The following is a 26,146-nucleotide window of genomic DNA, read 5'->3' as shown; positions in this document are numbered from 1 at the left end:
TATCTAGATGTTACACGTGTCAGATAGACGTAGACGTGGAGACTTCTGGAGACAGACATTACTATATGCCCATACACCAAATATTGTGTGCTATCTTTGGTTTTTTGCTATAATATTCTCTTTCGTTCGTTATTTGTGTTTAGAAATTACTTTTTTGTATAATTTAACTGTAGATTTGTTTTTGTATAATGTAATTGTAGAATTGAATTGGAATCTGTTAATAATGTAATGATGTTTCATATCATCATTTAGTTTTAAATTGTTATATAATTAAAATTTATTATTGACTTTTCATAATAATTACTTTAAAAAATATAACTAAAACAGATCTTTTCTTATATGGCGGTATACTGTAAAATATATTAAAAGTGTACAATAGAGGATCCAAGTCCAATTATATTAAAAGTTATTTCTAATTAATTGATAGAGTAAAAATATCTAAATGGAAACAAATGGAAGAGTGTACTAAAAAAATGATATAATATTAAGAAAAGGAGAGAGAAAAAAATCAATAAAAAAATATGGTAAGAAAATATTATAGAATAATATAATTTTCCTAACAGTTTTAAGCGTTTTGTTCCCGTGCTAATGTTTTTCAGGCGTCCTGTGGCATCTTTGAAGGGATAAGTCTCTTACTTCTTTAGTAACAAAGAAAAAAAGAAAGTAATCTCATAATGGCAGACTTAAATTATATTTTCACATGATGATAAAAAAAATTATATTTTCACAAAAATCATCTCATTTATTCTAATTGAATCCCTAGCCTCCCCGATTCTTGCTTCTTCACCCATCGTCCCAAGTCCAAACTTTAGATACATATTTCCGATATAAACAAAATTAATTAGTTATACATTAATTTAAAAAGTTAATTCTCATATTTAATTTTATTGAAGGATTTAATTCTGTCATAAATTAAAATAATTCTGACGGATTTTACTGACGGAAAATATATCCGTCGAAAATTAAAATTTTCCTAAAATAAAACCATTCCAGCCATAGTCAGTCCCTCATTCCCGTTGCTTTCTCCTTGAGTAGACCCTTGCCGTCGTCGCCCTCTGTTGCCGTCGCGCTGTGTCCACCACCCTCGCCGTCGCGCTTTGTCCATCGCCCTTTCCGTTGTGCTCTGTCCACCACCCTCAGTCATTCACCTTCACTTTGTCTAAAAAAACACACAGAAAGGCGCGTCCCGGTCCCTGTCCCTGTCCGTTACAACCTGCGTTGCTTTTGGGCTCACCGTCTTTTCCCAACGCCATTGCTTGGTCTGACGACAACCTCATTGCCGTTGCTTCCGGTCACCTCGTTACCATTCTGGTACCAAATCCATGCCTTCACACCAATTTAAAAGTGCTATTCACTTTTTTTTTTGTTAGATAAGTTTGTTTATTTGGTTTTTCTTTCTTCTTTTTCAGAGACCGGACTTGCCTATTGGTGCGCCGCGAGGCGTGATTAAAGTCTCCCCGAGTGAGCCTCTTCCCATAGGGTTTGTAGAAAGAAAAGGTACTGCCATTACTGCAACCTTGTAAGTTTTGAAGATTACTTGTTAATAGTAGTCATGAGTCTTTTACTATGGCTGCTAAGGGCATTAGTGATTTCTATGAGCTATTTTATGCGTCCTATCTATAGTAGGAGTGTATTTGTGTGCTGTGTTTGTTACGTGTTGGACACCTGTTAGGAAGTCTCACATCGTCAGTCTCGATTCTTGGGGTGCAACTTATATATGTGTTGGACAACTTCACTTAGTGCCAATTGATTTTAAGCTGAAATTTAACATGGTATTAGAGCCTATAACCCATCTTGGTTCTTGGCTATTCTAGTAGGCTTGCCTGGTTTGGCTGGGATGAGGGGTTTTTTAGGAAGTCCCACATCACGTACCTTAGTTCTTGGGATGCAACTTGTATATTTCTTGGGCAACTTATAAGTGGAGGTACCCTTCACTTCATGAGCTAGTTTTTGAGGTTGAGTTGGGTCTAAGATCAAATTCTAAGATGGTATCAAAACCCTACAGGTTGTTTGAGATGTCTAGTTCTCAGTTTGAGCTTTGTGTTGAAAATCCCACATTAACTAGTGATATGACTCTAAATAATGTATATAAGTGGGTTTAACTTCAACCCTCACCTCATGAACTAGGTTTTGAGGTTGACTTAGGTCCAAGTTTAAATTATAAAATGGTATGAAAGCATATTCTAGTGGTTGTTATTGGGCCTGTTGTGCCACCCATTATTGATCATCTATAGATACTTAGTCCTACAAACTTCATGCTTGAGATGCCCAACCTTCCGTGTGAGGGGTGTTTGTTGGACATTCCACGTTGACTGATTATATGCCAAAATAGTACATATAAGTGGGGAGCCACCCTCATTTTATGAGTTAACTTTTGGGGTTGAGTTGGGTCCAAACCCAAATTCTAAGATCATGTGACATTATTATTATGAATCTTGTGCTTATAGTTAAAAATTTCATGTAGTGTTAACATGACTTTTATGTGTTGGAATTGAGATGTGCACAGATTTACTCTCTGGATGCCTCCTGCCGACGGCTTTGTATCGGGATGATAAGCCTGTTGCCCGATCAATATCATGGTCTCCGCTTGGCATGGCTGCAAATTCAGGGTATAAATTTTAGTTTTCCTAAATTCAGGGCATGGCTTCTCGAAGTAAACTATTACACTAGGCAGTCCTAATCTGCAAAATCAGATATTCGGAACCCAGAATCACCATTTCATGTGTTTTTTCTTCCACCATTTTGTTGTAGTAAAGTGTTATCAAATGGCGGCCATGGCGGAAAAGCGTGGCGGATTTTTGAAAAAACGCCACCGAATAGCGGTGGCGTTGCGGGTTGCAAATGGCGGCGCCATGGCGGAATAGCGGGAAAGGCGGAATAGCGGCCTTTTTTGTTTTTTTTCGTGGTAGGTGTTGGGCTGACCCGACCCAACCCTACCTGGTAATATATTTCAAAAGCGCAGCAGCACGACCCCGCAGCAGAAACAGAACAGCAGCACGACCCTGCAGCAGCCACCAGCAGCGACGACCGGCAGCAGCACGACCCCGCGAAGCAGCGACCAGCAGCACCACGAATGGCGGTGACGAACGGCAGCGCGAACGGCAGCACGACGCACGGAAGCACGATGGCGAAGACAAACGAACGTGGACGACAGAGTGGTGTGTTTTCTTTTTTTGTTTTTTGTTCTTTTGTTTGCTGTTTGACACTCATTTTTGATGTCTGCAGCTTTTTTTCACTTTTCTATTTGACACCCATTTTTTATTTTGTTTTCTGTTTGACACCACTTTTTTAGTTTATTTGAATGCAATCCATTGTTTTTTCAATTTGAATGAGTTTATTTGGTGTTGGTACTTGATAATTTTTAATTATATATATATGTATTTTTTTTTGTTCGCCATGACATCTGTCATTTTCCGCTACGCAATCTGCCATATTTTTATGGCGGATTTTTGGCTTTCCGTCATGAACCGCCATTCGCCATTAACAACATTGGTAGTAAGACTCTATGTACCTCCTAGAACTAGAAGGCAACGATAGAGTCATAGTCTTTTTGGTACTTATTGAATTGCTCTTGTAATTCTGGAGTAGGGGTTGTGTTGTGGCTAGGTAAGACTATCTTTGAAATGGTGATTCTAGGTTTTGAATCTCTGATTTTGCAGATAAGGACTACCTGCTGTCATAGTTTACTTCTAGCAGCATCACAGTTTGTCCATTCATGAAAAATGTTTTTTTTTTTTTTATGGATTTAAAGATTTAATTTGCTACAGGTGCTTGATAGCTGTTTGCAACTCTGAAGGACATGTGAAGATTTATCGTCCACCTTTTTGTGATTACTGTGCTGAATGGATTGAGGTATGTGTGGTGGAAGTGGTTAACACTGCAGAGTTGTGATTGATGCCATCAACAAACTTGATTTTGAAACTGTAAACTATTGGATTCAACTATGATAATTTGGATAGGACTAAAACTACATATGGCTCTATATTTTCCTCTATATATTAAATCTATAGTACATAGATGACAATTATATAGAGCCAACATTTCATTGGAATAGGACCAATGCGGCTTATTGTGACACTTTTGACATGTGCTGGGGAAAGTATGTAATAGTTGTGACATGTTTATGGGGAGGCAATATTTTCTGATATGGGCATGGAAAAAATATGTAAGCATATAACTGGTTTTTGTGTAAATTGTTTTCATCATTCACTGGTAAAATCATGTATTAATGAGAAATGATCAATATTTCTTTACAAATATTGTGAATTTATTTAAATTATGTCATTTTTAAAAAAAAATTAATGTTGATGTATTTATGCTGTATTGTATCTTTAATTTTTAAGAATTTATGATATTCTGTATTTGTGTCGTATCATTCCTATGTTGTATTATGTATTTGGGCTTCATTCTATTTCCCATGTATGGATTTGTGCAATATAAAGAAATGAATATTTTTAATACTATGTGTACATTGTTGTAAGTAAATATGCCATTCTTCGTATTCTGTTCAGGTGGTGGACATAACTAAAAGTTTGTATGACTATTTTCAATGTACTGAGTTTCGAGGTACAAGGTTTGCTTCATTGGATGTATCTGATGTAAGTTATCTTATTCATCCATGTTCTTGGCTTTTATTGGTTTTCTTTTTGTAAATATCCTTCGGGTGAATTAGTTAGCAAGACAGGTCATGCTTGTGATCTGTTTCCTCTTTATTCCTTATTTATCAACGTCTGACATCATCCATTAGCTGCCAGTAGAAAAGCCAAGATAAGCTTATAGCATGTGAAAGACTGTTTTAAGGGACACATGTGAAGTGTGCATGAACTAGTTTTATATTACTTATATTATTTATGTACCTAGTTTAATGTGCATATATACAAGCATTTGTATATTATATTTGTGCATAAATTTTGTTTCTCCCTTATAGGCAATTAAGTTTTATCGCTGTTTCAATGTTTGTGCAATGGCATTTACTGGATCCGGAGATTCTAATGACGGACTTTTATTGCCATCAAATTGTGAGCATGAAAATGCTTGCTCTAGCCCCTAACCTTAGTTATCTTTACAACATTTTTTCATGCAAATCAGGTGTTAAGTTCTACTGGAAAAAATTCATTAAAGAGCCATCTAAAACATCCCTATGATTTGTGTTTATTTGATTGTTAGGTGACTAATATTGTATTGTTCCTTCAGAAAAATTCATCAGATCAAACAGATTCTATGTATGAAGAAAATGGGACATTGTTAAGTGCTGATCAATATGCTTCGCGTAGTGCAATGCTATGTTCACTTGTTGTTTCATGGTCTCCCTTGCTGCGTTTAGCATCTGAATTGTATCCAGTTTGTGATTCTGTTAGTCTGCTTGCTGTTGGCGGGAAGTCTGGTAAAATTTCTTTATGGAGATTTCACCCAACAGATTGTTATACCATTGAGGACAGAGAAGTCCCAACTACTGTGAAGTTTGTTGGTCTTCTTCAGGCACACAATTCATGGGTTACAACTATAAGTTGGCTGTTGTTTGCTTTTGATTCTTCGAATCCTCAAATTTTATTAGCTTCCGGAAGCTCTGATGGGAGGTGAGTTAAGTATACTTCTGCAAATGTGTTATATCTGTGGTCAATCTGTTTTTATTGTTTTATCTTGTTAAGCTACTGATTTACACATGGATCTTGTGCCCGATTTTTTATTGGTGCTTTATCTGCATCATTGTAGTAAGGATTGGAATGCACTCAATGATACCCAATTTTTTTTATCTATGTGAGAAGAGAGAAATAAAGATTTTATATTCTGAATTTGCTTTAGCTCATTTACCACTCAGTCAAGTGATCTATTTATAATAGGAATAATGAATAACTACTATTTTCAAGAGAACTACTTCCTAAGATACAATGAACTCAGCTTAACACAATTACTAAGCTACTTTAAAAAGTAATAATAAAAAATGCTCTTATTTCCAACACTCCCCCTCAAGCTGGAGAATAGTTGTTTTCCATTCCCAGCTTGCATATAATTATTTCAAAGTCTGAATTGCAATCCTTTGGTAAGAATTTCTGCAAGTTGACCTCGTGAAGGTACATATGGTGTGCAAATCCAACCACAATCAAGCATTATGTACTCAGATAAACACAATAGCTGAGCTACTTGGAAAGTAATAATCATTAAATGCTCCATTTCCGGCAATCTAATCAAAATTCATCTGGTTTCTCCTTATCTATATAATAATCACTTTGATATTAGCAATATTGATATTACTTGACAGGAAAAGGTACTTTCAAAAATTGATATGATAATATGTTAATTCCAACTATTTCTGGTCTTTTTGATATTAGTGTTCAATAACCTGTTCTTGGGACACATGAATGTTAACATTTATATCCTACATATATTGAATGCTTTGAAACTTGTCTCGTTAACTTGAAACTGAAAATATGTCTTTCATTCTTGCCATTCATCCATTATAACTGTTCAAGCATTCTAAATCTCTTAGTTGTCTCACGAAAATAGATATTCATGCCTTGATTTTAATGCTTCTTAAAGGAAGAAGCTAAACTTGTCTTTTATTACGTAAGGGCAGAGAAAGATTATATGATGTTTGATTAATCAACTAAATCACTCATGGTTTACCCTATGTATGCTTAGAAGATCAGATGTTGTAGACTAATCCCTAGAAAAATCCACTTTCAAACTTTTGACCTTGATATCATTCATTCAAGAATCTCACATTGGCAAATGACAGTGCATTTCCCTCATACTCCTAATTGGATTGACTTTTTGTGGTGTATTACATTTTGTGCCTAATATCTTAGTTTAGCTGAATGTATCATGTATGTTCTTTGCAGTGTGAAGATTTGGTTGGCTGACAATGACAAATTGCTGAAATCATCAAAAGTGGATCAAACTTCCTTCTCATTATTGAAGGAGGTACTTGCTATGTGTATTTTCAGCATCACTTTTCATTTCTCACTCTTTATTGTGAATAATTCCTTTATGCAACTTTCATTCCAAAATAGGTTATAACTGTCAATGCTGTCCCAGTTTCTGTACTTTCAGTAACCACACATGTTCAATACCCTTCCAAGATGCTTTTAGCCACGGGCAAAGTTTCTGGTTCATTTGAAATATGGCTATGTGACATATCTTCTGGGGAATTTGATAAGCTTGGCTCATATAATGCACATGATTTGGTTGTAAGTTTTTTTTCCCTCTTTTTATTTTTATTTTTTTGGGTGATAGTTGGAAAAAAAGGCCATATTCCTATGCTGATTTCTGCATTTTTTTAAATTTCTCAAGGTTACAGGTTTGACCTGGGCATTCGGTGGAAGATTTTTGTACAGCTGTAGCCAGGTTATAATCTTTTCCTTAGGTGATTTGACCATTTTCCTATCAAAGTATGATTGAATTTAACTACATGGCAAAAAAGAAAATCATAGTTATGTGGACATAAATATGTTGCATAGTCCTTACCAAGTTTCCTCACCATTTGTATCTTCTTTTTTATTTTCTACCTGTGTTTAAACTTGATTTGTTAATTGTCTTGATTATGGATTCCAGCTGGGTCCTTGCTGATTAGAAATTAGAAAGATAAAAGGAAAGGGGTGGTAGAAATACAGAAATTTTTTGGAGAGAATTTGGAAAGTTACTTAATTTGTGATTTTGTATTTCTGAACTGATTCCTAAGGTATCTGACTACATAAGTTCCACATATAGCTACAGAGACATTTGTCAGATTTGTAAGTGTCTGAAGTCTGTTACAACAAATTCCAGAACCTTAGAAGTTAGAACCTTATATAACTAACTGTGGTTAACTAAAACAGCTTTACGACTGGCATTATGCATAACATGAGCTACACAAAACTCTTCGACATCATGTAAGATATACTCCATAATTGCCCCCCCAAAGTCAGGTTGGGTGAACAAGTGCAAGCTTGTCAAACACTATTTGTTTCTCGTGAAGGGACAACAAATGGCAAAGGAGTTAGAGCTTTAGTAGTAAGAATATTTGCTTATTAGTCTGGAGATGGATCATGGTACACTAACATGCTTTTATTTAGTACCTTTCTGCACATAAAAAGTGCCCAATTTTGTATGCTTTGTCCTGGAGTGACGAACAAGATTGTGCGAGAGACTGTACTAAGGTTGTCACAGTAGATCTTTGGAGTCTGAAAAAACTCAGAAGAGATTGAATCCATAGGATTTCAGCTTCAGTACTCAGCCTCAGTGCTGGACTGGGCCACTAAATTCTGTTTCCTGGGCCACCACAAAATTAAATTGGGGTCAAGATATATACAAGCACCTAAAGTGGACATCTTATCATTCATCTATATATGAGGCCTAGTTTTCATCACAGAATGCAATAAGAGGTGGCTGTTGAGCAGGAATAATTTGAATTAGTGGACCATTGTTAACTGTTCCATTGTCTCAGTATTCTCTTCACTGCTTTTGAGTGTTTGTCCAATATCTGGGACAAAAACTGACCTGCTTTGTTCACTGCAAAGCTAATTTCTAGTCTAGTAATAGTGGCATACTGTAGTGTCCCCACTAGGGACCTGTATAAAGTTGGGTCTTCCAACATAACTGGACCCAAAACAGGACAGTTTGTTGTTGCCCACCATAGGGGTAAAGATGCCTTTTGCCTGTCATCTTGGCTTCCACTAGTAAGTCTTGGATATACTTGGATTGGGATAGAAGGAGGGAGCCATCGCGGAGATGCTGAACCTCAATCCCAAGGAAATAGTTTTGAGAATCCACACACTTGTCCCTTATGAAGATGGAGTAACCTAGGAAGACACATCCATTTGATCTGAAGGACATTTTATTTGGATTATAAGGTCCAAGTCTGAGAAATGGAAATCAAGTGAAGCCAAAACACCTTTAAGAATGTGTAATTAGGATATTGATTATAAAGTTTGAAATATGGGGATTGTGATTGAAGTGCAGAAGAGGGCAGTCTGTTAATAAAATTGCAGTGAGAATTGAGAAAGGCATGGTACCGAAACTGCAAGGGAAGCTTAGCATGAGCCCGGAGTAGGATAGCTGTTTCTACTATAATTATGTGTTTCCTTTTTACTGACTCATTTTGAAGATGAGTGTAGGGACAATTGAGTCTGTACAATTTCCAAAACTGAACGGAATGGGACAAAACTCCCCACCCCAATCTGTTTGAATGGCCCGAGTTTAGTGTTAAACTACAATTCAACTGTAGATTTAAACTAAGGAATTAGTTGGAATGTGTCAGATTTGTGTTTTCAAAAGATAAATTTGCATGTGAGAAAATAATAGTAGCCACTAGTGACCCAGTGGTGCTCCCCATAAAATCAGTAAAGACTAGTTCAAGAGGAGCACTATAAACAGTAGTTGAAGCAGTGGAGGGCGGTGTGCCTTACCAAAACAATATGAAGAACAACAATCATTCGAAGTTTTATTAGGTATTGTCATGTTACAAGTTTTGAGAGTTCCCCATAAGGCATCATGATGGGAATGACCTAATATATAATGCCATACGGTATACATGCTTACTGTTCTAGAATTTGAAACTCTCAACTCATTTCATGGTTTCAACTGGTTAGTTTTCATAATGAAGCAAAAAGTTGTCATCAAGAATGACTAGTTTTATGTTTAACTTAACTGGAGAGTTTTAAAGCAAGAATAGATAATTAGATTATGCATTAAACTTTTTACAGTCTAAAATACAATAATACATTCAGCAAGATGTTGCATGTCCCTCTTTCATTTTTCTTGTATGGTTGCCAAGATATCTTTTAATTTTTATTGGTGCTTTTGATGTGCATTGATTAGATGTATTTATGATGGATGAATTGCTGTTTAAATGTTGATAGGATAATTTAGTGAGGAGCTGGATTTTGCATGAGAATCGTCTTGATGAAGTAACTCTCGTTTCTGATATGCCTCATGACAGTTCAATCTGCGTATGTTGTTACTATCCTTTTTAGTTTCTATCTCCTTTTCAGTATGATCTTTGTTTTTTTCCTACTATATCATTTTTTTTTTCTTGCAGATTTCAAGAGAGGCATTTGATTCATGTTTTGGTGTCGCAGTGTCCCCTGGAAATCTTGTCATTGCTACTGTATGATATTTTCTTTCCATTTTAGCTTTTGCATTTGTATATCAATCCTTGAACTATTCATATATTTTAATGCATCAAAATGATGTGGTTCTTAAATACCCAGATATTGTGTATTAGAATGCCACATATGTACAACTTGTACTGATTAACATATAATACAATATTATTTTCGCTGAGTGAAAAAAAAAAGAATGCCACATATATCTAGGAAACTAAAGAAAGGGATAAATTCACAAAGTTTGTCAGTAGTAACTTATTATTTATTCCTTTATTCTTTGTAGCTAATAGGTGACTTTGTAGTTCACCATTGATTCTTTAACCCTACTTAAGAGAGGGCCTACAATTTATGTTAATCTTAAGTTCCAACCTGCTAACTATGTTTAAGTTTTTTCAAAGAAGCATTATGTTGAATGGGTTGATTGATAATTCTCAAATTTAGAAGGAATAATATTTTATTTTTCTCATCAGAATTATGAGGTCATTGGACCTATATGTACATGAGTCTGCTGGCTATTTTAGGATATATGGAAACTAATTCTAGGGAGACAAATCCTTATAATTATGGGATTTATTCTAAATACATAATCCTAGTATTAATAGCCATATACAGCTGTGATAGAGAATAAAAATACAATCAGGGATAAAATATAAACTTTCCTAAAATACACACTAAGTAACACGATTTTGACACTCCCCCTCAAGCTGGTGAATAAATGTTCTCCATTCCCAGCTTGGATATAATTCTTTCAAAGTTGATACAGTTCAGCCCCTTGGTGAGTATATCTGCAAGTTGATTTTGAGTGGACACATATGGAGTGCAAATCAAGCCATTGTCTAGCTTTTCTTTGATAAAATGTCCACCTCAATATGTTTGGTTCTATCATGTTGCACTAGATTGTGGGCTATACTAATTGCAGATTTATTGTCACAATATAACCTCATAGGTTCATCCCACCTTATCTTTAAGTCTTCCAATATAATCGTCAGCCATAGAAGTTCACATATTCCTTGGGCCATTGCTCGTAATTCTACTTCAGCACTTGATCTAGCTACTACACTTTGTTTTTTGCTCTTCCAAGTCACCAAGTTTCAACCAAGGAAAGTGCAGTATCCAGTAGTTGATCTCCTATCCACAACTGACCCAGCATAATCTACATCCGTATATGCTTCAAGACTTACAATCTTGTTTCGTTTGAACAAAATCCCTTTTCCTGGAGTCCCTTTTAAATATTGAACAATTCTAAGGGCAGCTTGTAAATGTGCTTCCTTTGGTTGGTGCATAAATTGACTAATTAAGCTTACAACAAAAGCAATGTCTGGCCTAGTATGGGATAAGTAAATAAGTCTGCCCACAAGTCTCTGATACATTTCCTTGTCCACGGCAATATCCTCCTCTGCACTTCCTAACTTGATGTTTGGATCAATTGGAGTACTTGCTGGTCTGCAAGCTGTTTTACCTGTTTCTTTAAGCAAGTCAATGATGTATTTTTGTTGAGATATGAAGATTCCTTTTAGAATGAGCTACTTCAATTCCCAAAAAATATTTAAGTCTCCCTAATGTCTTAATCTCAAATTCTGTGGCAAGGCATTGACTTAACTCTTGCTGCTCCCTTTTGTCATCCCCAATTTCAGGTCCAAATGTCATATTCGGAAGCATTAGAGGCTCATCTTCCTCTATTACATTCTCCCCCTAAAGATGAGGTTGCTTGAAGTAGCTTTCTTGTTCGTTGAATGTGACATCCCTTGACACATAAAATCTTCTTGATGGAGGGTGAAAGCATTTGTATCCCTTTTGTGTGATTGAGTACCCTAAGAATACACACTTGACAGCCCTAGGATCTAGTTTTCCCCTTTCATTACTATGAACATGTACAAAGGATACACACCCAAATATTCTAGGTTGGAGTTTTTTTTTTGCACAGCAAAAATACTTAATATTATAAATATGGTTCAGCACTAGATGTACTAAAAAGTACAACATATATCATAGGCAGTGGGAGTCACTGCCCAATAAAGGGATAATACAATGACAGAATATGTCAACCCCCCCTAGAAAATCCCTCCCTCAAATTAGATGACCATTGGTTGAAGTGGACATTAAAGTCCTTCTCCATACATCTTAACCACGACCAGGTATGGAATAGAGCCTCGTCCATGACTTTTTCGGGAGAAAAGAGCTGGTTGTTGAAGACCATACTGTTTCTATGCTTCCAAATGGTCATAGGCAGAGCTATCCAAAGAGCTTCCCATCTTTTATCTGTGCTTCTTTGCAAATTCCAGTGTGAGAACTGCAAGAAATGATTCTTTGGATCTATAGGGAAAGGACCCACCCTATTGACCCAGCTCATGGCCTCCCATCAAAGGATCCTAGTTTTTGAACAGTTGAACATAACATGACTGGTAGTTTCCTCTTCAGAATCACATAAAGGGCAGGTATATGATGGCAGGTCCACCTGTCTTCTTCTCAAATTAGCCCTGGTAGGTATCCTATTTTTGAAAAGTCTCCATGAAAATGCCTTTGCTCGAGGAGGGATATGTAAAGACCAAACTATCTTCGCTGCACTGTCATCAGGAACCTCCCTGTCATGCTGCTGCAACAGTCTATATGCTGACTTTGTAGAATAGACACCGTTAGGGTCAGGTTTCCAAGTTAGAGAATCCCCACTGGTCTGGATAATTAGAACACTATCAAGCTCTGCCAGGAAATCTGCTGCCATTTGGATTTCATGGTCGAAAAGATTCCTCCTCCAATTTAATTTCCATTCCCACCTCTCTGCTACCAGAGTCCCCATTGAATTGATAGTAGAGGATTGTTGTCCACTGATATGATACAAAGTGGGGTATTTCTGTTGAAGGGTCAGATTATGATGTAGCCACTTATCCTTCCAAAAACTAATTTTATCTCCCGATCCCAGCTTCCACTTCAGGTGATTGCAAATTGTGTTGCTCTGCTGCTGCTTGAAGATAACCTTGAGGTCTTTCCACCAAGGAGAGTCTAAACTGCAGTTCCTATCAGAAATCAAATCCCTCCAACCACCATATCTAGACAATAGAATTCTGGCCCACAACTGATTCTGATTATTTTCCAACTCCCACCCCCATTTAGCAAGCAAAGCCTCATTGAATTTAATCAAATCTTTGATCCCTAACCCACCTTTACTCTTAGTAGGCAGACTATGTCCCACCTCACCCAGGGAATCTTGGTGGAGTCTTGGAGGCTGCCCCATAAAAAATTCCTTTGTATAGATGTAATCTTTTGCACCACAAGCTTAGGAATCTTGAAGAAGGATAGCAAATAAATGGGTAAGGCTTGTTAAGACTGAATTAATGAGGGTTATTCTACCCCCCATTGATAGATTTCTTTGCTTCCATTTTGTAAGTTTAGCCTCGAATTTGCTAATAATGGGCTGCCACACAAACCTACTTTTAGAGCTCACCCCTACAGGAATTCCAAGGTAAGAGAATGGAATATCCATTTGACTACAATTGAGAGAAAATGCTGCCTCCCTACACCAGTCCTCCGATTTGCCCAAACACCCAAATTTGCTCTTATTGTAGTTTATCTTAAGACCAGAGACCAATTCAAAGCTTTTCAGGATACACTTTAGAATTTTAACATTATCATTAGTGGCAGCCCCAAAGAACAAGGTGTCATCAGCATATTGAAGAATATTAACTTCCTCTTTTTTCTTTCCCACTTGGTAGCTGCTGAAGAGATTTTTTTCTACTGCAGATCTCATCAATCCAGTAAGGCCTTCCACTACTATATTAAATAACAAAGGTGCAAGAGGATCACCTTGCCTTAAGCCTCTCCTAGGAACAAATTCCTGAGAAGGACTTCCATTAATTAAAATGGAAATAGATGCAGAAGATAAACAAACATTAATCCATTTCCTCCATTTTTCACAAAAGCCCAGCCTCAACAGCATATAATCTAAAAAACCCCAAGAAACCGAGTCGTAAGCTTTTTCAAAATCCACTTTGAAGACCATGCAAGGTTTTTTCTTTAATTTGGCCTCAGCTATGACTTCATTGGCAATCAATACACCATGGAGAATGTGCCTCCCCTTCATAAACGCTGTTTGCCTTTCATCAATAAGATGAGGCAGCACAAGGGCCAGCCTTTTAGCCAGAATTTTGGCCACAATTTTATAAGTACAACCAATGAGAGATATGGGCCTATAGTCATCAAGGGATTGAGGGTCTTTGATCTTTGGGATGAGAGCTATAAACGAGGCATTGCTGCCTTTTGGAAAGGAGGCATTAAAATAAAACTCATCCATGAACCTTATAAGGTCAGGTTTCAAAGTCTCCCAAAAAAGCTTAATGAAGTTGAAATTTAGCCCATCCGGACCAGGGCTTTTGTCCCCACCGCAGTCCCACACAGCTGATTTGATCTCCTCTGCTGAAAATCTAGCTACAAGACTTTCCTTTTCTCTTTGAGGAAGAGAAGGAAATTGCACCCCATCTAGAGTTGGCCTCCTAATGTTCTCCTCAGCAAATCTGCTGTTAAAGTAATGAACAGCTGCAGATTTCACACTTCTAGGATCCTGCACCCAAACTCCATTTATGAGAAGCCCTTGAATAGCATTTTGACTCCTTCTGTAATTAATCAATCTGTGGAAATAATTGGAGTTGCTGTCCCCTTCTTTTAACCACTTCACTCTAGCTTTTTGTCTTAGCATAGATTCAACTGCAAAGGCTGCATTCCAAAGTTGTTCCTGGAGAGATTTTCTGAGGTTGACTTCATCTTGAGATAAGATTCTGTTAGTGAATCCATCCTCCAAAGCATTGAGCTCCTTCAAATCAAGGATTTTCCTAGAATTGATATGACCCTGAGAAATACTCCACTGCCTGATTTTCTGCTTAATGAATTTGATTTTCTGTTTCAGGGCTAAGCCCCCCCATCCTGGAGGGTGATAATTACCCCATTCAAGATTCACCAAATCCTGGAACCCTTTATCCTTTAGCCACCAGTCCATAATTCTGAGCGGTTTAGGCCCCCAATCAATGGTTCTAGCCTTCAAAAGGATAGGACAATGGTCAGAGAAATCCCTTTCCAACACGAATTGAGTAGAATCCGGCCATTGGGACAGCCACTCATCAAAGAGTAAGAATCTGTCCAATTTGCTCATAACACTGCCATTAGGTCTACACCATGTGAATCTCCTCCCAACAGACCTAACCTCCTCAAGCTCCATATCTGAGATCCATGAGTTAAAATCAGACATGCCAAGAGTAGCATCCCTTGTCTGAGATGAACTGAACCTCTCCTCTCGATGCCTTATGGAATTGAAGTCTCCCAAGACACACCAAAGGCCTGCTTGATGGGATGATCTCAGCTGCAGCAAATCATTCCACTGCTCTCTCTTCCTTTGAAGATCACAGGGGGCGTATACATTAATAATAGTGACCCTCTTGTCCTCCTTTAACCACATGCCTTCCAACATTATGAAACCTCTCCCCAGCACCCGCCTATCAACCGCAAAAGATCCATTATTCCAAATGCACAAAAGACCACCAGCAGTGTTAGAGGAAGGAAGACATTCCCAAGAAGCACTGCTATCACCCCACAGGTACTGACAAAGATAAGCATCAACAGAATCCTTTTTTGTTTCTTGAATACAAAGAACATCTATGTTGTTAGCCATGGTCAATTTACGGATAGCTGACCATTTGACACCACTTCCCAGCCCTCTAGAATTATATGACAAAATATTCATGAGGCATTATCTTCATATCCCAGCACAGCAACTGTTTGAGGAGGACTTTCAATGTTGCCCATATCAGTCTTCAACTCTGCACCACTACTATTAGCATCTGCAAAAAAGACTCCCAGTTCCTTTGCTAAGTCCCGATAATCATCATCCTTATCCTCCATTTCATTCTTATTGGGACAGGTTGCAGGGGAAGAGCTTTGGTGAGGATTATGCTGTTTTGGAGACTCCAGGACTTCATTCGGAAAACACGAGGCAGCATTGTGATTGTGGTTACTGGAATTTTCAGCAAAATCCAGAGTCTTTGGGTTAATCTGCTTCCCCCTGACTTGGGCCCATTTCTTAGACAACCCCTTTTTTCTTGAGTATACCTGCAAGGTGCTTGCAGGTTTTTCCTGCTGAATAAATCCCTGGTTCAAAGGGGTTATAGATCTGTGAAGGCCCATATTAGGATTAGGCCCAACTAAGTCCACCATGTCACGTGACTTATTAAGCAACTCGTCCACAGACCCGTTGCTGAAATTTTGAAAAGTCTCCCCCACGAGACCTTGGTCCACGGTATAAGGCACCCCTATTTGATCTTCCTCTGTGATGGGCAGAAGCCGTTGAAGGCAATCTTCCCCTTTTTGCGAAACCAGGCATTGTACTCCTGCGGGCTGACTTTCCAAAACCATGATTTTTTCTGCTGCTTTACACCTAGGTTGCCTTCTTCAAGGCTTGTCTCGTTTCCATTTTCAGCTTCGGAATGGCTAATAGCTTTACCCAGTCCTTGATCCTCTCCACTGCGGGTAATATCCAAAGGGCTATCCCTTTGACCGTTGGATTTTACCAATCTTTGCCGGACTGGGTTGTCGCCGTGCATTTCGAAGGTGGTAAGAGGCGGTGAACTGTCCGTCGGCCATGACTGCACGGTGTCGGTATCGTCACCGACGGAGAGGATTTCCTCCGATGACCCCCATACACTTCGACGGTGCCTTGCACAAGCTACCCCCTCGTTGCAGTTCTCCTCCACGATTGAAATCGTGTAATCATCCCCTCCTATATTAGCCGTGATGGTGTGCTCAACTATCGGCAACCATGGAGTTCTGACCAAAACCCGAGCTCTGTCAAGCCTTTGCATGTCTTCAAAGTTATCATCAACCTCGATCAAATCGCCCACTTCCGCGACTATTTTGCGTATATGATCAATACTCCATGCCACTAAGGGGATACCCCAGCATTGCACCCAAATCAGTCTGGTGGCTGGTTTGAGCTTCGGGTTCCATTTCTTCAATTCGTAGAACACAGTTGTGCCGTGGTTGGATTCTTCAGTAATCAGGTCATGGGCCTTTGTGTCAGAGAGCTCGATAAGGAGAACCCAGTTATCTCCTAGGTATTTCGACGATACTTCTGCACCAAGGTTCCACGAGAGATCTTCATCAACTCGTTCAAATACCTGCGGTTTCTTCGGTCTTCCTACCCAGGTATGTGCGTATCTATTCTTCATCTCCTCCGAAATCTCGAGAGTAATAGAAGAATGTGTTCTCCCACGTGTCATCGTCAAGGGGGGGGGGGGGGGTACAGCTTTTTCGTTCCTTGTTCTCTTCATATGAAGTGACAACCTCTGCGTATGATCTCTTCATGTTTTGCTCTGCTGCCATGTTGCTCCGCAGGATATCACCCTCCTTATACCCCTTATGGTTGGCCCCAGTTAGATCCTTTTCTTTCCTTCCTCTCCCATACTTTGGGATATTCACGTGCAGCTTGAGACCCCCGACAATCATGTTGTCTAATTTTCTTTCCATGTGACTCACGTTGGAGATTCCTTTAAATCTGACGAAACCGTATCTTCTTCCTTGTTTGTTTCGTTGTCTAGGGATGAAAACCTCCCGCACGTCCCCCAACTGCTTGAAGTGGAACCACAGCTGCTTCTCCGATGCTTCCTCCGGGAATCGAGTGAAGTAAAATGTCGTGACATCAGATTTGTCACGCCAGTTTACTTGATAGTGGCTACGTTGCTCATCAACCCTTCGTTGCCGCCAACCGCCGTGACGTTGGCCGAGGCCCTCGCTCAGGTGCTTCCATCCACGCTGTCTCTCTCTCTTTCGGTTCCTCACTGTTATCCACTCGTAATCCCTTGCTGTGTCTCTCTCAAAGTTTCTCTCACGCCCAGTGGCTTTGTCTCTCTGTCTCTCATTCTCTCTCTCAATCTCTCTCTGTCTCTCATACACTCTCTCTCTCGCTCTCTCTCTCTCACTCTTTCTCATTCCAAGATAGTAACTTGTACCTTCCATTCTAGGTTGGAGTTTATTTGTAGGGTTCAAGTGTGGGTAGAATGAGGATAGGACTTGCATGGGATTTTTTGATTCTAAGATTTTTGAGGGTAACCTATTGATTAGGTAGGTGGCAGTAAGGAGGGCTTCCCCCCAAAATTTTTTAGGGACATGATTTTGAAAAAGAAGAGCTTGAGTTTGGTCTAGTAAGTGTCCATTTTTCCTCTCAGCAATCCCATTTTGTTGAGGTGTTTTGACACATGATGACTCATGAATGATACCTTCCTTTTGACAAAAGAAAATAAGCCCATGATTAAAGTAATCTTTGGCATTATCGGATCTAATCCTCTTAATGCTAACACCAAACTGATTTTTTACCATGGAGAAAAAATGCTGAACCACAGAGCTGACATCGGATTTTTGTTTTAGTAAGAAAACCCATGTGACACGAGTACAATCATCTATAAAGGTAAGGAACCAACAGGCACCAGAAACATTTTGGAGAGTTGAGGGACCCCACACTTCAGTATGAATTAAATAAAAGGGAAAAGTGCTCATATTATTACTAACTGGAAAAGGTACACACTTGTGCTTAACAAGCTCACACACTTCACAATGGAGACTTTCCACATCTAATTTGCTAAAAAGGGAAGTGAATAACGATTTTATGACTCTAAAGGAAGGATGTCCAAGACGACAATGATGTAGGAAGACCTTCTCCCTGTTGGTCTTTATTGAATCAGAGAAAAAAGAGTTGCTATTTTCCAGGTCTGGTGGCAGATTCGGATTGTCCAAGTAATACAGGCCATTCCATTCTCTAGCATGTCCAATCATCCTCCCCGAGTTCTTGTCCTGTAATATACAAGAATTGCTATAAAAAACAACATTACATGAGAGATCTTTTGTGAGTTTTTGTATAGAAATCAGATTGGTGGACAGCTTAGGAACATGAAGGACATTTTTTAATGTTATGGATGGGCTTATTTGGACCTCCCTTGTCCTGCTGCAGTTATAAGAGTTCCATCTGCTGTGGAAATTTTCTTGTTGCTAGGACATGGAGAATATGTGGAGAAGTATATGGGTAGAGGGGTCATGTGGTCTGTGGCTCCAGAATCCAATATCCAGTAGTGGGTAAATGGTGTATCTGAAGCATTAAGTCCATAAGAAAATGGAAACTTACCAAAATATGTTAAAGAGCATGTACCTGTGGGCTTCTCCAATTTACTAAGGAAGGATCTTATCCTTTCTATCTCTTCATGATTTAGCTGAACAACCTCTTTGCTATGTCCAACATTAGCAGTGTGTGCTTGCCCTTGTCCTCCCCCTTTTTTTGGACCTCCTTTCTGCCCCCATTCTCAACTTGGGGGGTTTTCCATGTAATTTCCAGCACTTCTCCCTTGTGTGGCGTGGCTTGTTGCAGTAGGTACACCAGACTTCCTCGTGTTTTTTTCTCCATATTGGAAAATCTGTTTTTCTTCTGGTTAACAGCAATGAAGGCTGCGATGAGTAATGAAGGCAGCAATGAAGGCTGCGATTTGTAATGATGGCAGCAATGAAGGCTGCGATAGGTTTCAAGGTTGCGCAGCAATGAGGGCTGCGACTTAGGGTTTCATGCACGGTCAGAGGCTCCTAAGGATCAGGAGCTCTGATACCATCTCAAATTTAGAAGGAATAATATTTTATTTTTCTCATCAGAATTATGAGGTCATTGGACCTATATGTACATGAGTCTGCTAGCTATTTTAGGAAATATGGAAACTAATTCTAGGGAGACAAATCCCTATAATTATGGGATTTATTCTAAATACATAATCCTAGTATTAATAGTCATATATAGCTGTGATAGAGAATAAAAATACAATCAGGGATAAAATATAAACTTTTCTAAAATACACACTAAGTAACACGATTTTGACAATAATTGACTAAATAACAAGAAGTGGTGCAGGAGAAACAAATATGTTGCCATTGGCAATTTCATTTTCAGTTTTAATATCTTTATTTATTTATTTATTTTGCTCGGTTTAATCAGTGCTTTGCTGGCTGTTAGTTACGTATATTCACATGAAATTCTTGTCCTTGCTTTTGCTTTGACCATATATTATCTAATTTCTGATTATTATTGCTTGTTATTGCAGGTTCATTGTCTTGATGTTGAGAAACTGAATCGAATGTATGAAGGAAGGTATAAACATGATTCTCAAGTTATCATTTTCTTGCCTTCTTTTCTGGTTGAGTATGTGGCGAGACAGAGTGAGATGGGGGCTCAGATAAATGCATGTTTTTCCTAGTTAATTATAATTTGGCACCAATTGAAAGTATAATTATACAAAATTGCAACTCAAGTCACTCAGTCCAAAGTAGGAAAAGGATGCCAATGGATAGAAATCTTGAATATTTGTTACAATGATTGTGCTGCCATTTGACCTTGGAAGTTGAAACAAGGAACATTTGTAACTTAATGTTTATACTATTAAGCTAATTTTCTTTTGTACCCATTGTCTTTTACTAAATATAGGTTTCTTGAAAGAAATATTACAAATGTGAAAATTTGACATTCTTCTTGAACTTTGGACAGGATTCTGAGGGCAGCTATTGAATACTTTTGGATTGGTGGGCTACAAGTGGATGTTCAGCTGAAATCTCCCTTTTCATGTTACATTGAAGGAAATTCCAGTTATGTGGAGAAAGAATTAACTTATTGGGGAACCAATATCATATGGTCTTTAAACCAATATCAATGTCATGATAAGCCTCTGGTTCTTTGGGATATAATTGCAGCATTATCAACATTCAAGGATAACAATTTAAAATATGCAGAACATTTACTTATTAAGTGGATCTCATCATCTTTTCTACAATTAGATATGGACCTTTATCCTGAAAAAGTTTTATCATTCTTCTCTTCAAGCTTGTCTGACATTCCTTCTCGACTACTACACTTGCTCAATATAATCTGTAGACGAGTAATGTTAGCAGAGCTGGATGCTGATCAAATAACTGGAATACACAAAAACTTTCAAAAGCTGGAAGAGGTATGTCCTGCCATGGAAAAACAAATTACTAAGTGGACAAAAGTTCTTCTAAGCAGTGAAAGAGAGCTCCGTGAAAGGCTTGTGGGTTTTAGTTTTTCTGCTTTCCGAACTAGCATGTCCAATCCAGAAACAAATTCCAAATCTGGTTGTTGGTATCCTGTTGGACTAGCACAGATGGAACAATGGATTGCTTTAGATCAGGAACATATACATGACCAGTTAAAAGCCATTGCATCAGAAGTTAAGCATGAGAAAAGGTACTTTTTAGATTTTAGATATTTTAGATATTGTTTCTTTTTCCTATATGTCTTACAGTATAATTAATTTATTTTTCATAGCTTTGCTTATGCACATGAACTTTTTTTGTCCTGGAATTGAGGATAACCAGATGTAAATCTGAGTAACATACATTAGTATTGTTTCTTTTTCCTATGTTATACTGCATAATTTATTTTTCATAGCTTTGTTTATGCACACGAACTTTTTTTGTCCTGGAATTGAGGATGACGAGATGTCAAACTGAGTAACATAGATTAGTATTTTCATCCAAAAGGTGGAGATACACAATCTAGTTGTACTATGGAATCCACCTACCATAAAACTTGAAAGAAAGTAATTCTCAAAATTGTAGAATAGCTTGGTGGAATATTAACACGATACCGAAACCAAATGGTATCCTTTCTAGATTCATATTACTCACCAATAAGAGTAGTCCATTGCAGCTCATTCCCATTCCTTTCTTTTGGTTTCAGTTAGTTTGCCTGAATTAAAAATTATTTGCTCTTTGTGCTCATAACAAAATAAGAATTTTGTAGTAATTATTGAAGCAAAATTTTGGGGAAGGGGCCCATAATAAATTTGGGACAAAAATTGCAAAAAGAATTCTTGATAAAAAATTCAAATCAGAAGTGGTAACGCTGCTGGGTTTTGATGTTAAATTATGAGTAACCAACTAACCATTTATTAACATAGTTATTAATTTGAGAGGTTAATTATTCATATAGTATTTTTTTAAACTTTTCCTTTTGTTTTTTGTGCACATCTTATCCTTAATGTTAACTAGTAAGTTCTTGTTCATAAATAATTTCCTACACCAGTACAAAACTGTGTAGTGTTTACATAATTTTCCCCACTTACAACCATAAACTTGTTACCAATCTCGTAAAATAGTCATACTATTTTGTGGATTTGGTTCAGAGCTTCAAATGTGCTTACAGTATTGTGTTTGTGCAGGTTTCTGAGCAGTAGATGTTCAGCAGTGGAGACATGTAGTTTTTGTTCAGCATCTGTTCCATTTGAATCCCCTGAATTTGGTTTTTGCCAAGGTGAAAATTCTACTAGTGGTGATGTTAAGAATCACAGGTTATTGAGATGTGTTGTTAGTATGCAGGTTTGCCCCACTACTCCCCTATGGTATTGTGTTTGTTGCCATAGGTCAGGGTTTAGATTGGCACCAGAACCACTTTTTAGAATGTCTTCATTTCATCTAGATTCAGACTCTTCCTCTAAATCTTTCACTCAAGCTGTATCCTCAAAACCATTCTGTCCTTTTTGTGGGATACTGCTACGGAGAAAACAACCAGACTTTCTACTTTCTCCTACTCCTGTATAAGAATATTTAATAATTATTTTTATATAAGTAGTTTATTTTGGTTGAGAGGTTGTCATGCTTTTATCTCAAATGCATATTTCAGTTTAATCTGGTTGTTTGGAATCTGATTGGTTATGATCAACAATCATATTTTCTTCAAAAGCTCTTGGGAAGTTGCAAAATAAAAAAATGCAATTATTTTCCCAAAAATTAGATAATCCGAATACACTAATTGTTAATTTAATCCCCTGCATGATAAGGGGGGGGGGGGGGGGGGGGTGATTACTTGTATAGAACCGTTGGTTTCATTGAAAATATTTTAAAGGTTCATCATTATTAGTGTGTAGATATTAGAAAACAAATGTAGCTCATGCAGCATATTCTCAATGTTATCCAGAGGATTAAAAGAGTGATCTTTTAGTTTGCCATGCAAACTCCTCTTGATCATGTGCTATGAACCCTTTGGTAACCACCAGCCAGATACTGTTTGAATCTTGACTTGAGACAAAAAAATCATAATCACACTTTTAAAAGGTACATCGCAAATATTTATGCAGACCTACCTCACTTTGGGGGCTATTTTATCCCATAACCCAAGAAATCAAGTGTTCACGGCATTTTCAATGGATGGAAGACTTATTAACAAAAATAGAAGATAAAAAGAAGTAAAAAGACTTTTCAAAGTTTAATCATGGAGGTAGAAGCTAAAGAGGGTTTACCTAAATCAAAGTTCAATCCAAGAATTGTCTCATTTATCATTTGAAGATTATTTCAGTAAACTTAAGAGGATAAAATTAGTCCAACACAAAATATTCAAGACATATCTGTGGGCTGGAGTTTGTTTGGATGGATTATTTAGTTTTTGGGTTGAATGCTTAATCAAACCTATTTGCTTATTTTCATGTAATTTTTGTTCTTAATTTTGGGGGTATAAGTTCAAATGTATTTTCGTCTTTCCTAGGTTAGTTTTTAGTGTTTTTGAGCTTTCTCAGTCATTATGATGGTTAATGGGACTTAATGAGTCATTGTGATGGTTAGTTGGGAGTAAAGGCTTAGTGAAAAATAAATGCCTAGTGGAAGTCACTACTTGTACTCTAAGTATTGTTCAGCATAACCTATAAATAGGAGTCTCTTGTAAGCTTCAAGGTGACTTTTTTGATTAATCAAATTGAGTGTTTCTCTATTATGAGAGTTTTATAGTGTTGGTTCTACCGACAAGTCACAGTTAGGATTAAGTTCCTTTTTTTATCTTATCCTTGTTTTCAAGACGACCGTAAGTAGATTCGTTTAAAAAACTTGTTAACTTCTCCTTATTATTTGAATTAAGACATAATTAATAATACAATTTATTCAAAATTCTATATAAGTAAATTAGTTTTTTTTTTAAATAAAAGGTAGGTGAGCTCCCTACAAGTTTCTCTAACCCAAACAAAAATGAAATTGAATTTTAATTATCTATACTTGTCTCTTTTAAACCTACCTCCAAACTCGACATGCCTAGGCCAAAGATGTAATTAATCAAATTTTTTTATCACAATTCAAAATTTCAAATAGGTTTATTAATTTTAAACTATATTAGCCTTATTAGCAACTCGTACAATTAATTAACCAGATTATTATTAATCATAAGTTTCTCTTCAGTGTCTCTATATACATACATACATATTTATGCACCTCTCACATATTAATTAATTAACATATATAATTTCATGTATAGTTCTTTACATATTCAGAAATAAAGTGTGATGTTTTTTACAATCAAAACAAATTATGCCTAAATAATAATGTTCCTATGGAGTTGAGGTTGGAGGTGCCTGTGTTTTGGATTTGGATTTTGGAGAGGGAGTGGGAAGGAGAGAGAAAAGTGAGAAATAGAGGAGAGAGAAAAGAGAAAAATGAATGGGAAAAAGAAAGAAATTAATTTTTATTTCCTTTAAATATTAAATGCTTAATTATTATAGTACCCTTATAATTAATTTACTAAAATAAAAAAAGTGAATGGGTTTTTTGTCTAAACATTTTGGAGTACAATGCCAATATACTCCAACTGACAATAAGGTGAGAGCATGTTAGTAATCCGCTAAAGTATATATATATAATTTTCACACTATATTTCTTATAATTATTTAAAATATATATTAATAATTTAAATCATAATAATGATAAAGTAATAAAATCAAGGTTACAGAATTTATTAAAAAAGTATTTTAGTTCTTAAATTCCTTAATTTTATTTTTCATATTTCTTATTAATTACTATTTATTATCTAAATTAAATATAGTTGATAACTTAGTATATAGTTTCTTTAAAAATATATATAAGTAATTTTTTAAAAAAGGAGTACACAAATTCTGTATGAGTTTCTTTGATCCTAACAAAAATAAAATTGAGTGTTAATTGTTTGTACCTACATCTTTTAAACCTACTTGCAAACTCAACTTGCCTTAGGTGGAGACAAGAAAATCAAAATCCTTAATTGGAGTTCAAAAGTTTGGAATTTTAGATAGATTTGAAAATTTATTTATTAAAGTCACAAAATGTTCTTTCATTCAAACAACATAACGTGTAGAAATTACATGCACAATTATATTCTCCAATTACAAAACAAAGAAACGACATGGGAAAAAAAAACACGGTTCACCAACAACATGATGAAGATTATTCAAGATAACAAAATCCTAAATATATCCAAATCATTATCAACAACCATATTCTCACTCACTTCAGGAACAAGTGTTTGTTGCAAATCCATACTGAAGAGGTTCATACCTTTGGACAGGTGCAACCTGTAGGTTTGGTGCTTCAAAAATGCTGAATATTTGGCTCCATTGCATGGAACCCTATAGAACTTGACCCAAATGAATTAATACCAGCATTTCCTGCTCTTGTTGGATTTTCATTACCCATCTCAAACACTGAAGTTTTCAGATTGAGTGTATTTCCTAAAGCACTTGCATGATCTTCAACTAGTGTATTGCCAAAATTATACAACCAAAGAGGAAAACTAGCATCATTTTTAATAAGGTCAAGGTTCAACTCCACTGGACACCTAGGTTGGTGATATTGCAACGGAGGTGACGTTGGTGCGGCAGCACCCTCGTCATCGCTTTGGCGATTGTTGTGATGAAACAACTCTTGATCCTCATGCGCACTAAAATCATCCATGTTTTCTTCGTGAAATCGTATAATGAGATTTTCATTAGTGATGTGATGTTCATTTGGGTTTGATGTTTGTGTTTGTGGTTATTGTGATATGGTGATGTTGTAAAATATTATAATGGATGCGTATAATGGGATCTTCATTAGTGATGGGATGTTCATTTGGTTTTGATGTTTGTGTTTGTGGTTGTTGTGATGGGGTGATGTTGTAAAATATTATGATGGATGATAGTTTTGTTGGTTAAAGGAGGTTTGTTGGGCATAAAAAAAAAAAGAATCATTTTGGGATAATAGTTGTGTTTATGAAG

General features: G+C 36.9%; 1 protein-coding gene across 1 annotated transcript; it reads left to right on the top strand.

Moving 5' to 3' along the window:
* The first annotated feature begins 339 nt into the window (after nt 1-339).
* On the top strand, nt 340-22,745 carry LOC100804583 (uncharacterized). Its single transcript, XM_014766806.2, has 15 exons — nt 340-345; nt 1,036-1,311; nt 1,410-1,497; nt 2,507-2,609; nt 3,768-3,852; nt 4,512-4,598; nt 5,194-5,576; nt 6,840-6,921; nt 7,011-7,187; nt 7,291-7,344; nt 9,837-9,926; nt 10,016-10,084; nt 20,192-20,238; nt 20,632-21,345; nt 22,322-22,745. Exons 1-15 carry the CDS (start codon nt 340-342, stop codon nt 22,698-22,700), a joined length of 2,640 nt encoding a protein of 879 aa, XP_014622292.1. The 3' UTR covers nt 22,701-22,745.
* Nucleotides 22,746-26,146: the final 3,401 nt, after the last annotated feature.

The sequence above is a fragment of the Glycine max genome, chromosome 14 (genome assembly GCF_000004515.6).
Source record: "Glycine max cultivar Williams 82 chromosome 14, Glycine_max_v4.0, whole genome shotgun sequence".
Classification (NCBI taxonomy): Eukaryota; Viridiplantae; Streptophyta; class Magnoliopsida; order Fabales; family Fabaceae; genus Glycine; species Glycine max.
The sequence above is the reverse complement of the archived record's forward strand: the minus strand, read 5'-3'. Positions and strand labels throughout refer to the sequence as shown.

What these genes read in the sequence shown, in the direction of transcription:
- LOC100804583 (XM_014766806.2), top strand. An exon ending in GGCATGGCTGCAAATTCAGG is followed by an intron (nt 2,610 to 3,767) that starts GTATAAATTTTA and finishes AATTTGCTACAG; the next exon opens with GTGCTTGATAGCTGTTTGCA. An exon ending in AATCGAATGTATGAAGGAAG is followed by an intron (nt 20,239 to 20,631) that starts GTATAAACATGA and finishes AACTTTGGACAG; the next exon opens with GATTCTGAGGGCAGCTATTG.